We start from the raw sequence: 15551 nt of genomic DNA on the forward strand, positions 1-15551 counted from the left end.
GGCAGAACGACAGATTTTTACCTTGTCAGCTCGGGGATTTGAATTTACAACCTTTCGGTTACTAGTCCAACGCTCTAACCACTAGGCTGATTCTATATTCAGATCAAATTGCACTCAAGAAATCTTCCTCCCTACTATGGGTCATATCAGCGGGCTATCCCTGGATAAAAATAATTGTTTTAATCCACATTAGTTTTGTAAATCACAGTTTAAAAAATAATGTGATTATTTCCCTTGACACAGGGAAAGGACGTCAGAAGAATTTATTCTAGATTCAGTTACAGGACAATACAAATGATCATTATACTTACACAGGGGTGTAATAAATTCCGTGGCTGATGTTTTTTTGCCTACTCGGAAATGCGGATATGAAACGTTGATTTGAACCTTCTAACCAACTAGTGGGCCAGGTGGCTCCCCACTGTCTGATTCATATCGCGTCATTTCTGATGAATGTTCTCGATTATATCGACTGATTGGTTCTGTATGGGAGAGGCGGAACTTGCAGCGCGTCAACCCTCAAAAATAGAACAGGTTTTTATTTTAGCGCCTGGCGAGAGGTTTGGATGAAATTATTGAGTAACATGAACATTTATTTATCAACGCTTGCGTTAGTGGTCGGCATGTTAGCAGGGAGGGAACAGTTACTATTTGCTGTCTTTTTCATGCTCCCTTACTGTCCTCCAATGATAAGCGAGAGATTGCGGATTTCAACCAACCAGATGACACGGTGGGTGGAGCCACCACCTCTTGCGGGTGCAGCCACATGGGTGATTAAACGGAATATCTGGTTTTTATATTTGGATTGCGTCTCAATTTACCGAATCCGCCTATGTAACACTTCCGCATCTGCGGTGACAGAAAACATCGGTCTTCTCACAAAAGCGTCTGTAGCCTCCGAACGGTTTGGCCTAAACACTAATATGACTCATTTGTGTAAAGGTAAGACTCGCACAAACACGTCCGTTGTTTTGCTCTAGGAGGTTCACAAGACGCGTCGGAAGGCCCCTGGTACCAGTAGAAAAAAAGAATGGGTTAAATACACGTCAAAAATTAGTTTCCTGATCTTTCTTATATCTCAGATACAGGACAGACAATTTAGAACAAACTTCCTTTGGATTTTTTTGGTGGGACTATATGTTCCGTGTAGTTAATATGTTATTCCATGTGTTGTTATGGGCTAACAGCAGCAAGGACAAACAAATTATGCCATCAAAATCTTTTTTTAAATATATTTTTTGGATTACTTGAAAGGGTCTTAAAAGTGCTGCAAATATATTAGTCCCGCAAATAACAGCTACGACGCTAATAAGTGTGTAAACTCTGCCCAGTTGTGTTCTGTGGGTGTCACTGAGTAGACTGATACCCCATTTCATTGATCCACAATCCATAGGTACAGTTAACTGTATGCCCCAATGCAATCCTGAAGACGTACATATCTACAATGCGATTTCACATTTTTGTCAACTGAACTAATTATTGTATTTTGTTGCATTCATGTAACATTCCCAACGTTGTTCAGAATTACTTGGTACAAATATGGCACGATTCCACTATTTGTGGCCTTTTGCATCACTTTCAATTAAGGACTTTTATTTTGAAGGCGATCTTCAAATTCCACTGTTGTGACTAATCCTTATTGTGGCTAGCTTCACATAGGTGCTGGCGTGTATGTACTTCAACCGCACAGGAGTGCCTTATTCATCGTCTGCCGAAGTTCTAAACGGAAAGGTAAGACCATTTGGTAATTCTGACATTTACGGGTCCCTCACTTCAACCGACATTGTTATTGCTTTTCTCCATCGTTGATCCGAGCTCAACTGTCGACAAAAGGATTTCCTGTATTTGGTCAGAAAATTGAATGAGGACGAAAGAACGACATAGCAGTTTGTTACTTCATAATATACAAGCTACTAGTCTGCTCAATGTTACAAACTTGGACATGGAAAATGTAGCGTAGAAGAGAAATCTGTTACCTTCTGAAGTGCGCAACAGTCTCCAGACACTTCGGTCTTCACCTCACTTTTGCACTGAACATGGACTGATCATTAACGCAAAACATCTGTTTTATTTAATCTGTGATAATATTGGAAATATAAACGCATAATTTACACTTCAGTCTGCAGTGACTATGCGTTTCTTATTGTGTATTTTCTGATGTGTTTGTTTTTATTTTTTATTAAACAATATTGTAGGCCTTATCAATCATTTATTCTGGATCTTCTAAACATGGCTTGATAATATCCCTTACACACCTGAGCAGGTAACTGTCCAACCAGGTGAGCCAGTGTTTGACCTAGTGTTTAGACTAGAGGGCATTCCCCTGGCAGAGCTCTGCGCAGGTGCCCTTGTCTCCTCAAGGTGCTTTTTCTCTCAACGTTTAACGTCGCACATAAAACATTTTATTAACTAGGCAAGTCAGTTAACAACAAATTCTTATTTACAAAGACGGCCTACCATGTTCATGGGGAAAATGACAGATTTGTACCTTTTCAGCTTGGGGATTCGATCCAGCAACCTTTGGGTTACTGGCCCAACGCTCTAACCACTAGGCTACCTGCCGCCCCAAGTTCATTAGTCTGTCCTTTACTGTTTCACCCGAATACCTGTTTCTTAACTCTCTCAAAAGTAATTTTCTTACATTGTAAAACTTTTGCTACCCGACCAACAACGGTTTCACAGTGTGTGTGTGTGTGTGTGTGTGTGAGAGAGAGAGACAGGTTAAGCAGGGAATGACGTATTAGCTCTTTAGCTGTGACAGCAGTTCAAAGGGAGAAGACTGCTCCTTGGCTTTATTCTACACTATTCATATCACCCTGACAGTCTCCTAGGTCTGGACACTCTCTCTCCTAGGTCTGGACACTCTCTCTCCTAGGTCTGGACACTCTCTCTCCTAGGTCTGGACACTCTCTCTCCTAGGTCTGGACACTCTCTCTCCTAGGTCTGGACACTCTCTCTCCTAGGTCTGGACACTCTCTCTCCTAGGTCTGGACACTCTCTCTCCTAGGTCTGGACACTCTCTCTCCTAGGTTGAGACACTCTCTCTCCTAGGTTGAGACACTCTCTCTCCTAGGTCTGGACACTCTCTCTGGACACTCTCTCTCCTAGGTCTGGACACTCTCTCTGGACACTCTCTCTCCTAGGTCTGGACACTCTCTCTCCTAGGTCTGGACACTCTCTCTCCTAGGTTGAGACACTCTCTCTCCTAGGTCTGGACACTCTCTCTCCTAGGTCTGGACACTCTCTCTCCTAGGTTGAGACACTCTCTCTCCTAGGTTGAGACACTCTCTCTCCTAGGTCTGGACACTCTCTCTGGACACTCTCTCTCCTAGGTCTGGACACTCTCTCTCCTAGGTCTGGACACTCTCTCTCCTAGGTTGAGACACTCTCTCTCCTAGGTCTGGACACTCTCTCTCCTAGGTCTGGACACTCTCTCTCCTAGGTCTGGACACTCTGCGGTGTTTAAATCAACCCTGGCAGTCTCCTAGGTCGGGACACTCTCTCCGGGGGTTTAAATCAACCCTGGCAGTCTCCTAGGCCGGGACACTCTCTCCGGGGTTTAAATCAACCTGCTAGATTTCAACTGTCAACTTAAACTGAAAATCTGCAGTTCAAACAACAAAGTGGACACCCCGCCACTGTTTTGGTAAACGTGCTAGCTAGAAAGAAAGCAGCTATCAATGATAAGGCTAGCTGTAGTGGGCCATGGAGAGAGGACTTCCTGGGAATTATAAGGAGTTCCTATTCCCTAGTGCACCACAGCCCTGAGTTCCTATGCCCTGTTTTGTGCACTACTTTTGACCACAGCCCAACACGCTATGGGCAAAGGTAGTGCACTAGATATCGGATAGGGTGCCATTTGTAGTAGACTAGATGTCCTATGAATGAAGGGCTTCCTCCTTCCTTATTGAACATAACAACAACAGATTGTCTGGCAGTGTGTCTGTAGGTATGACCCGGGAAGGATTTTAAGTGTATTCAATAAACAATGTTTCTCCTCTGCTGTAAAGGGCTGTGCCTGGTTTCCCCATAGCCCTGGGGCTTAGGAGTTGTTTTTTTAACAATACATCTTCGGTCGTTGTAAGAAAGATGCACCGTGCTTTTCCCAAAACAACACGCAGAGGGAACGGTTGCTAAAGGGAACGGTTGCTAAAGGGAACGGTTGCTAAAGGGAACGGTTGCTAAAGGGAACGGTTGCTACCAGGGAACGGTTGCTACCAGGGAACGGTTGCTACCAGGGAACGGTTGCTAAAGGGAACGGTTGCTACCAGGGAACGGTTGCTACCAGGGAACGGTTGCTACCAGGGAACGGTTGCTACCAGGGAACGGTTGCTACCAGGGAACGGTTGCTACCAGGGAACGGTTGCTACCGGGAACGGTTGCTACCGGGAACGGTTGCTAAATGCGTAGTTGGTGCACTGCCCTCAGGGTGCACTGCCCTCAGATCAGCTTTCTCTATTCAAATCTTTCCTTAACATTAGAATTATTTCAAAATACTGACGATGGATCAGCTCCTAGAGATATTACCACCTACGGCTGCACATATTGAGGCAGCTTATTCTAATATTTACTGGTTGTAGTGGAGGTCCTTCGCGGTAGACACAGTTCTGGGTGTTTTCCCTGGTTCTAGTAGAAGTCCTTTGCGGTAGACACAGTTCTGGGTGTTTTCCCTGGTTCTAGTAGAAGTCCTTTGCGGTAGACACAGTTCTGGGTGTTTTCCCTGGTTCTAGTGGAAGTCCTTCGTGGTAGACACAGGCCTGGGTGTTTTCCCTGGTTCTAGTGGAAGTCCTTCGTGGTAGACACAGGCCTGGGTGTTTTCCCTGGTTCTAGTGGAAGTCCTTCGTGGTAGACACAGGCCTGGGTGTTTTCCCTGGTTCTAGTGGAGGTCCTTCGCGGTAGACACAGTTCTGGGTGTTTTCCCTGGTTCTAGTGGAGGTCCTTCGCGGTAGACACAGTTCTGGGTGTTTTCCTTGGTTCTAGTGGAGGTCCTTCGCGGTAGACACAGGCCTGGGTGTTTTTCCCTGGTTCTAGTGGAGGTCCTTTGGCTGCCTCTCAGATGACACACCATACAGGGCACTACTTTTGACCAGGGCTCATAGGGGGGAATAGGGTGCTACAGTAGTTTTTCCTCAGCTAGACTAAAGCTCCTTGGCTTGTGATATTAAGCTCTCAGAGTCTGGAGGTCATTAATTAGTTACTAGACTAGGCCCGTCTCTCTTTCATTGTCCTGAACAATTATCAGACAGAGCAGCAGTGACTATTATCTTAGTTTCTGTTCATGTTCAGCAGTTATGTTGCCTGTACTCATGCTGCCACATGAGTCTTGCATAATCTGACATACTTTGTGTTTTTTTTAAAGTTTTTATTTTTTTCAGGGTTCAACACCTGCCAATCGGATCCGTTTGAGGTCCATACTGAGGTAGAATATATCCGTCTGAGAGACCAGGTAACAACCCTGCATTGTTAGCAAGGCTGCATAATCATGCATCATAGCCACTGTACCTATGGTCATGTCTCCTCTCCTGCTCTCTCCACAGCACATGATGTCGTCGTTCACCCGTGAAAAACTGTCTTTGCACCTGCGGCGCAGAATGGGGGTGTTTGTGAGCAGAGTGAAAGCCACAGAGCTCATGGCCAATCTCCCTTGCCTTACACCTTCTGACAAGGTGAGTAGCTTCTGGCTGGGTGGGTAGCTGGGTGGGTAGCTTCTGGCAGGGTGGGTAGCTGGGTGAGTAGCTGGGTGAGTAGCTTCTGGCTGGGTGGGTAGCTGAGTGGGTAGCTGGGTGGGTAGCTTCTGGCTGGGCGTGTAGCTTCTGGCTGGGTGGGTAGCTGAGTGGGTAGCTGTGTGGGTAGCTGGGTGGGTAGCTGGGTGGGTAGCTTCTGGCTGGGTGAGTAGCTTCTGGCTGGGCGGGTAGCTTCTGGCTGGGCGGGTAGCTTCTGGCTGGGCGGGTAGCTTCTGGCAGGGTGGGTAGCTTCTGGCTGGGTGGGTAGCTGGGTGAATAGCTTCTGGCTGGGTGGGTAGCTTCTGGCTGGGTGGGTAGCTTCTGGCTGGGTGGGTAGTTTTTGGTAAGGTGGGTGGGTAGCTGGGTGGGTAGCTTCTGGCTGGGTGAATAGCTTCTGGCAAGGTGGGTGGGTAGCTTCTGGCAAGGTGGGCGGGTAGCTGGGCGGATAGCTTCTGGCAAGGTGGGTGGGTAGCTGGGTGAATAGCTTCTGGCTGGGCGGGTAGCTTCTGGCAAGGTGGGTGGGTAGCTGGGTGAATAGCTTCTGGCTGGGTGGGTAGCTTCTGGCTGGGTGAGTAGTTGCTGGGTGAATAGCTTCCGGTAGCTTCTGGCAGGGTGAGTAGCTTTTGGCTGGGTGAGTAGCTTTTGGCTGGGTGAGTAGCTTTTGGCTGGGTGAGTAGCTTTCGGCTGGGTGAGTAGTTGGTTGGATGTTGTTGGTCATTTAGGACATTTTATTCAGATTATCAATCCAATTATCACAATCTTTATTTGATGTATAATCTGAACCAGATTATGTACCTGGTAAATGAATATATGAACTATATTTTCTGATATGTTTTTTATTTTAATTTTTTTAAATTAAACAATTATTCATTGTACTTTCAGGAGGAGATCCAGGCCAAGAAGGACTTTTCTGGTAACTATGCAGCCATGCAACTCCTGCTGGACTATGTACAGAAGCGAATGAACTGGCCAGAAGAGTTGATGGTAGCCCTGGAGCTGTTGGAGCATCAGGATCTGGCTGATGAACTGAGAGCAGAGTGGAACAAGCACAACCAGAACAGTAAGTCACACACAAATCAAACTTTATTTCAAGTGCATTTAAAACTGGACACCTAGGATCTCTGTTGTGACTCAGTTCAACATCGTGGATATGATGACAGAGAATGATGACAGAGAATGATGACAGAGAACATGTATTTTTGTTGCTCAATCAACAATTGATGTAATTCAATGCTGCCCAGAACTGTAAAATCAAATCCAAGGTTTCAACCACTATTAAAGTAAATGTCAAAACAGAACATGGTGCTTATTATGTGTGAGGAATGGTGATATGCCTCAATCTGTTAGTGTTTCTCTTACTCCTTAGATCCCTACCCTCCTTCAGCTGCTGCTACCACCGCAGTCAGGACCCATGTTCATCCAATTCCTTCTACCAGCTCTGAGGGGTCACCGTGTTCTCTGGTCCTCCCAGGTCAGCCAGCCCCACCGGAGGTAGCTGCCCCACCTTCGGCTTCACTCCCTCCTGAAGTAGCCCCAGAGGTTTTGCCACCTCCTGTAGTGGCTGCCCAGCCAGAAGCCCCCCCAAGCTCAGTTCCCGAGGCTCCCATGGCTGGCTCCTCTTCAAAACATGCTCCCAAAGCAGCAGTGAGCCCTGAAATAGCCTCAGAGGCAGCACCTTCTCCTGTTGCTGCTCCTCAGGCAGAGCCCCAGGCAGCCCCTCCGTCTCCTGTCTCAGTGGAGGAGCCCACAGTGATCTCTGAACCTCCAGCCTCATCCGGTTCTATTCAAACCGTCAGTCTGGAGGACAACTTGTGTCATGGTGATGCTCCTACACAGATGGCCCTGTCTGAAACCACTCCTACCTTGTCTGGTTCACACCTAATCCCAGTTGTATCTGAAATCACTCCCACGTTGCCGGTCTCACACCCAGCCCTGTCCCAAACTGAATCCACCCCCACCCCTGCTGCCTTGGCCACATTCCAGTCCCCTGAGAGACGGCCAGTTCAGGACACCTCGCCACACACAGTCAAAGTGCCTTCCTTCCACCAGGAGGCTGTGGAGAACTCTGATCCAACCCAGGTAAATAAGCCTACCTTCTACCAGGAGGCTGTGGAGAACTCTGATCCAACCCAGATAAATAAGCCTACCTTCTACCAGGAGGCTGTGGAGAACTCTGATCCAACCCAGGTAAATAAGTCTACCTTCTACCAGGAGGCTGTAGACTGATCCAACCCAGGTAAATAAAACTACCGTCCACCAGGAGGCTGTAGACTCTGATCCAACCCAGGTAAATAAGCCTACCTTCTACCAGGAGGCTGTAGACTCTGATCCAACCCAGGTAAATAAGCCTACCTTCTACCAGGCTGTAGAGAACTCTGATCCAACCCAGGTAAATAAGCCTACCTTCTACCAGGAGGCTGTAGAGAACTCTGATCCAACCCAGGTAAATAAGTCTACCTTCTACCAGGACGATGTGTGTGTTGGATTTTCCTGTTTCTCCAGTTTTGCCTCGAGCTCTTTCAAATCAGTTTTGGGTGTGTTCGATTCTTTTTTGAATTCAAGTTGCTAATGAAATGAAATCTGTTGACCACATCTACACTTTTCTTTTTTAAATATGCCTGAAACTGAAGATAGTGAAAACATTGAGAAGCTTGGAACTAAAATAAATCTCTCCTGCAGGTGACTGAAGATGAGCAACACACTGAGCCGTCTCAGAGCCAGCACTTCTCCCCGGCCGCGGCCCCAGCGGATACCTCCATGAATGAGGATGAAGTGAACTTTAGCAAGCCTGAAGTCCTCCGCAGTGAGGTCATGGACAGCCAGCCATACTCAGGAGACTCAACGCGTCTACAGAGGTCTGTGTCAGACTTTGTACTTGCTACAGCTGATGTGAACAGTCGTGTTGTCATCCCCGACCCCGTCACTACTTCCACCCCTCTGCCATGTCAGGAGAATGGAGTTCCTGAGGAAATAATTGAACCCCTGTCCCATAACGAGCCCCAAGAGGACACCTACGAGTCCTCCTGCCTGAGCTCCCTGGGGGACCAGGAGGTGCTGCTCAATGTTGTTCACGTGTCTGAGGACGCGTCCATCCAGAACAACGACGGCCAGACCCCGAGCATGCTGGGTTTTGTAGTCCACGTGTCCGAGGAGCCATCTATCTGGAATCAAGATGGCCAAACACAGAGCATGCTGGGTAATAATGATGTGGGTGTGTCTGGAACCCCACTACCAGTTCAGAACCACAACAGCCAATCTCAGATCACACCTCTCTCTGGATCTAATGCCCTTGACCTGTCGTCTGGTCCAAACCAGCACGGCCAATCTCCGGGTCCAAACCAGCACGGCCAATCTCCGGGTCTGATTATGATCGTTAACGGCCAAGACGCCAGCCCCTCAACCAAACATCCTGATGCTCCTCCAGCCCCTACTGGCCTCATCGTCAACGGCTCTTCCTCGGCTGAGAACCGTCATCCACTGGAGCCTATGGGGGCAGAGGTCACGATGGAGGCTAGAGCTGTTCCTGAACTGAAGCAGGAGGGAGCGATAAGAGAGAGATACTATCTTCTGGGGGCTGCTGTAGTGGCCGTCTCGCTGTTCATGGCCTGGAGGATGAGGAATTAACAACCAGGGGTTTAGGATAGGTTGTCTCAACTGGCACCATGTTTATATATAGAGGCAGAGTGAGTAACCTTGTGTTTGGCAACTGTCCTTTTGGGCGCTTCTGGCCGATCTACTGTTTCTGTAGTGTGAGGCAGCTTGAAAAATAATTACACAGCCTAGACAAAGTATTGCACTATATTGGAAATAGGGCCACGGCAAAAGTAATTGCAAAAAAAAACACGAAATATTATAGTTCAATATGTTAAGAGATTATTATATTGGTTCAGTCGCTTATTGTATTGAAGTGAAGGAGCTGAAATTAACTATTTATTAGGTGAGGCAATGAGTTCAAACCAATTAACATCAATATATATATATATATACTGATTGAACAAAACATTATGAACACCTGCTCTTTCCATGATACAGACTGACCAGGTGAATCCAGGTGAAAGATATGATTCATTATTGATGTTATCTGTTAAATCCACTTCAGTCAGTGTAGATGAAGGGGAGGAGACATGTAGATGAAGGGGAGGAGACATGTAGATGAAGGGGAGGAGACATGTAGATGAAGGGGAGGAGACATGTAGATGAAGGGGAGGAGACATGTAGATGAAGGGGAGGAGACATGTAGATGAAGGGGAGGAGACATGTAGATGAAGGGGAGGAGACGGGATAAAGGAAGGAGTTTTAAACCTTGAGACAATTGAGACATGGATTGTGTATGTGTGTCATTCAGAGGGTGAATGGACAAGACAAAATATTTAAGTGTCTTTGAACGGGGTATGGTAGTTGGTGCCAGGCACACCAGTTTGTGTCAAGAACTCCAACGCTGCTGGGTTTTTCACGCTCAACAGTTTCCCGTGTGTATCGAGAATGGTCCACCAGCCAAAGGACATCCAGCCATCTTGACAGAACTGTGGGAAGCATTGGAGTCGACATGGGCCAGCATCCCTGTGGAACGCTTTCAACACCTTGTAGAGTCAATTTCCTGATGAATTGAGGCTGTTCTGAGGGAAAAAGAGGGTACAACTCAATATTAGGAAGGTGTTCCTAATGTTCTGTACACTCTGTGTAAGTACCTATCCAGGACTTTGATTGACGGTCAAAATCAATTAGTAGCATGTCCTAATTTGGGATAAATAAAATGTATCTTTTATGATGAATTTTAGAAGCCCAAGTGATTATTTGTCCACCATATACCTAAGCTGCTTAATCAGTAAACATATTCGTAATTTAGCAGACTCTCTTATCCAGAGCCACTACAGTAGTGAGTCATTTAACAGACTCTCTGATCCAGAGCCACTACAGTAGTGAGTCATTTAACAGACTCTCTGATCCAGAGCCACTACAGTAGTGAGTCATTTAACAGACTCTCTGATCCAGAGCCACTACAGTAGTGAGTCATTTAACAGACTCTCTTATCCAGAGCCACTACAGTAGTGAGTCATTTAACAGACTCTCTGATCCAGAGCCACTACAGTAGTGAGTCATTTAGCAGACTCTCTGATCCAGAGCCACTACAGTAGTGAGTCATTTAACAGACTCTCTGATCCAGAGCCACTACAGTAGTGAGTCATTTAACAGACTCTCTGATCCAGAGCCACTACAGTAGTGAGTCATTTAACAGACTCTCTGATCCAGAGCCACTACAGTAGTGAGTCATTTAACAGACTCTCTCTTATCCAGAGCCACTACAGTAGTGAGTCATTTAACAGACTCTCTGATCCAGAGCCACTACAGTAGTGAGTCATTTAGCAGACTCTCTGATCTAGAGCCACTACAGTAGTGAGTCATTTAACAGACTCTCTGATCCAGAGCCACTACAGTAGTGAGTCATTTAACAGACTCTCTGATCCAGAGCCACTACAGTAGTGAGTCATTTAACAGACTCTCTGATCCAGAGCCACTACAGTAGTGAGTCATTTAACAGACTCTCTGATCCAGAGCCACTACAGTAGTGAGTCATTTAACAGACTCTCTGATCCAGAGCCACTACAGCAGTGAGTGAGTACATTTTCATATGGGAATCGACCCCACAACGCTCTACCAACTGAGCCACACTGAACCTTCCTACTGTATACTGGTGCAGGGTCTTAATTTGAACCAGTTTGTTACAACAGGAAATGTGTATTATAATGAATGATAAGAGGCTCTTTGGTCTTTACTACTGAATAGTGGCTGTTCCAGGTATATAGGAGTTAATATGAATACTGGAGGAGATGGAGAACCGCACACTGTCGAGAAAAAATGAATGCAAAAATGAAGACGTTTATTTAAAACGTCACAGTGCCCCCCCCCAAAACAAAAATCAGTGCATAAATAAAACACAGGCCGTCATCAGTGTGGATGTCAGTGCACACACCTGTCTTCTACAGATAATTTCATGTCACATGACCAAGAAAGAAAACAAAGTAAAACAGAAGGTATAGTGATCACCAACCTGTCCATCTCCAAGCCTTGCTTGTCATTCACCAAATATACTTTATGGCCAAAAGTATGTGGACACCTGCTTGTTGAACATCATCATTATAAAATCATGGGCTTTAATATGGAGTTGGTCCCCTCTTTGCTGCTATAACAGCCTCCAGTCTTCTGGGATGGCTTTCTACTAGATGTTGGAACATTGCTGCTATAACAGCCTCCACTCTTCTGGGAAGGCTTTCTACTAGATGTTGGAACATTGCTGCTATAACAGCCTCCACTCTTCTGGGATGGCTTTCTACTAGATGTTGGAACATTGCTGCTATAACAGCCTCCAGTCTTCTGGGATGGCTTTCTACTAGATGTTGGAACATTGCTGCTATAACAGCCTCCAGTCTTCTGGGAAGGCTTTCCACTAGATGTTGGAACATTGCTGCTATAACAGCCTCCAGTCTTCTGGGATGGCTTTCTACTAGATGTTGGAACATTGCTGCTATAACAGCCTCCACTCTTCTGGGAAGGCTTTCCACTAGATGTTGGAACATTGCTGCTATAACAGCCTCCAGTCTTCTGGGATGGCTTTCTACTAGATGTTGGAACATTGCTGCTATAACAGCCTCCACTCTTCTGGGAAGGCTTTCCACTAGAAGTTGGAACATTGCTGCTATAACAGCCTCCAGTCTTCTGGGATGGCTTTCTACTAGATGTTGGAACATTGCTGCTATAACAGCCTCCAGTCTTCTGGGATGGCTTTCTACTAGATGTTGGAACATTGCTGCAGGGACTTGCTTCCATTCAGCCACGAGCATTAGTGATGTCGGGCGCTGATGTTGGGCGATTTAGGCCTGGCATGCAATCGGCGTTCCAATTCATCCCCAATTCGATGGGGTTGAGGTCAGGGCTCTGCAGGCCCGTCAAGTTCTTCCATACAGATCTCGACAAACCATTTCTGTATGGGCCTCGCTTTGTGCTCGGGGGCATTGGCATGCTGAAACAGGAAAGGGCCTTCCCCAAACTGTTGCCACAAAGTTGGAAGCACAAAATGTCAGCACACACACACCTGGCTTCTACAGTGTGCTGAATGTCATTGTATGCTGCAGCGTTAAGATTTCCCTTCACTGGAACTAAGGGGCCCGTACCATGAAAAACAGCCGCAGACCATTATACCTCCTCCACCAAACTTTACAGTTGGCACTATGCATTCATGCAGGTAGTGTTCTGGCATCTGCCAAACCCAGATTCGTCCGTCGGACTGCCAGATGGTGAAGCGTGATTCATCACTCCAGAGAACAAGTTTCCACTGCTCCAGAGTCCAATGGGGCTGAGCTTTACATCCCTCCAGAGAACAAGTTTCCACTGCTCCAGAGTCCAATAGCGGCGAGCTTTACACCACTCCAGACAACTCTTGGCATTGCGCATGGTGATCTTAGGCTTGTGTGCTGCTGCTCGGCCATGGAAACCCACTTCGTGAAGCTCCCGATGAGCACAGTTCTTAATGCTGATGTTGCTTCCAGAGGCAGTTTGGAACTCGGTAGTGAGTGTTGCAACCGTTACACACTTCAGCACTCTGCGGTCCCTGTTCTGTGAGCTTGTGTGGCCTACCATTTTGTTTCTGAACCGTTGTTTCTCCTAGACATTTCCACTTCACAATAATAGCACTTACAGTGGACTGGACAGCTCTAGCAGGGCAGAGTCAGTACAGGCCATTCTCCTGCCAATGTTTGTCTATGGAGATTGCGTGACTGTGCTCAATGTTATACACATGTCAGCAACGGGTGTGGCTGAAATGGATGAATTATCTGGATCCACTCATTTGAAGGGGTGTCCACATACTTTTGTCCACATACATATTGTGAATTTCTGTTAAAAAAAAAAAAAAAAATGATAAAGCCTTTTCTTCCTATTTCGTTTTGTTTTTGACGGTAGCTACACCTGATTTAGCAGAAGGCAAAGTGTTTCCATGTTGAACCATTTCATGTGTCTGAAGGTAGAGCTCCACCTACCCAGAGAGCAAATCAGAGGTCAGATCACTGTGACAGCAGTTTCCACCAATAGGAAGAAGCCTTGAACACACAGCAAAGTTGATTGTTAGTTTTCTTTAAAAAAAAATATGACTAGAGAGAGACTCAATACATACAGCAAAGAGCTGTTAAATAAATTCATTTTGAATGAAGTTGTTTTTCAGCACTTTGTCAACACTTTGTCAACACTTTGTCAACACTTTGTTCAGAGTCATAAAATGCTTGTTTCGATAAGCTTGCGTTATTTGCTGCTTGTCTTTTTTAATATCGAAGAATATTTCAACTTCTCTGACTACAGGAGTAACAACATGAATTGATGCATGAGGCAGAAATAATGCAATGCTACTTGAGTTTCGCCGTGACGGTGAGTCAGATGAGAGCGACCTGTCATTCAGAGCAAGTGGGAATTGTTTTTTTTGGGGGGGTGCTTGCGTGTTTTGCATGTTATTTTGGCATTAATACATGTCACATCAGTTTGCAAACATCATTAAGTTAATAAAGCCACATACAAACATGGTCTCTTTTTTTTGTTTTCTTGAGTAATGCAGCTCCAAAAGGTAGGTGTTTTCAGCTTAGCTCAGTGCTTTCTGTGGTGGGTGGGGCATCCAGTGGAAAATACGGAGCGTTGCGCCGTGATTGGCTCAGTGTTCTGTCACTCATGGGGACACTACGTCACTGGGAAGTCCGGGTAGACTTAGAAAATTGTAGCCTTTTGGGTGCTACCATAGTTACATAAAAAATTCCCATCCAAGAAGGCTCAAGGTCATTGGCCACAGATAAAATGTCAACATATTTTCAAAATCTACACTCTACTGGCAAATCCTTTTCAATCCTTGTCATATGAAGAGAAATAATGAAGGTAAATTATAGACATATCGGTGCTCATTGGACATAGACATTACACAACCATTTTGAAATTGCAAATTCAACAATGAGTTGTTTGGAAGGAAGTGAGCACAACAAGGTGAGTCCACAATATGCCTTGTGTGCTGCTGCATAAATGATGTAATATGCCAGGGAGATGTGTATACTGTAGCTAAGAAACTAATACCAAGTGTATGTTGTGTGGTAAGCTGTTAGTAGCCCATGTGCCTCACTAATAATTGTTGTCCCTTTTCACCTCTTAATTTCACCTAGTTGGTGGTGGTGACTTGGTGGTGCACATGTAGCCTATAGCCTGTTTTAGAGAAATGTAATGAACAAATATTGTAAGAGCTTTCATTGTCTGCTTATATGCCCCCGTTATTTATCCTACTGTTCTGACTTGGTGTACAGGGAGAATACTGTAAGAACGGCCCATGTTCTGAATTCTGTCACTGTACATTTAAGAAAACAAATCGTTATACCGACAACATCCTTCCTAGCTCGCTCATTGTCTTAATCGAAATGAGGTATAGCCTCTTATCAGCTCGCCGTCCCCTTATGCCATAGTTTGTACATCTCAATTGTCAGTAGAAACCACATTTGTTTAAGCAAGTCAGCCATATCAGCTATGTTTTTTTAAAGGCAGTAAATGAGGCTGAATTAACTGTTTCGCTGCCAGAGAAGCCTCTGCTGATATCCCGGTGTAGCAGTGGTAAGGTGTTGGGACTGCTGAAAGCCAGGTGTAACAGTGGTAAGGTGTTGGGACTCTGCTGATAGCCAGGTGTAGCAGTGGTAAGGTGTTGGGACTGCTGAAAGCCAGGTGTAACAGTGGTAAGGTGTTGGGACTCTGCTGATAGCCAGGTGTAGCAGTGGTAAGGTGTTGGGACTCTGCTGATAGCCAGGTGTAACAGTG

At 45.9% G+C, this 15551-nt stretch overlaps 1 protein-coding gene across 2 annotated transcripts; it reads left to right on the forward strand.

Moving 5' to 3' along the window:
* The first annotated feature begins 777 nt into the window (after nt 1–777).
* Nucleotides 778–14291, forward strand: LOC115125924 (uncharacterized). Of its 2 annotated transcripts, XM_065004442.1 has the most exons (7): nt 778–942; nt 1650–1731; nt 5360–5446; nt 5538–5666; nt 6606–6783; nt 7090–7802; nt 8403–14291. In XM_065004442.1, exons 2-7 carry the CDS (start codon nt 1672–1674, stop codon nt 9345–9347), a joined length of 2112 nt encoding a protein of 703 aa, XP_064860514.1. In that variant the 5' UTR covers nt 778–942; nt 1650–1671; the 3' UTR covers nt 9348–14291. The 2 variants fall into 2 exon arrangements, with proteins under 2 accessions (XP_064860514.1, XP_064860515.1); XM_065004443.1 differs by lacking the exon at nt 778–942 and having other exon boundaries at nt 5376–5446.
* Nucleotides 14292–15551: the final 1260 nt, after the last annotated feature.

Source organism: Oncorhynchus nerka, linkage group LG18, assembly GCF_034236695.1.
Source record: "Oncorhynchus nerka isolate Pitt River linkage group LG18, Oner_Uvic_2.0, whole genome shotgun sequence".
In the NCBI taxonomy this organism is placed as follows: Eukaryota; Metazoa; Chordata; class Actinopteri; order Salmoniformes; family Salmonidae; genus Oncorhynchus; species Oncorhynchus nerka.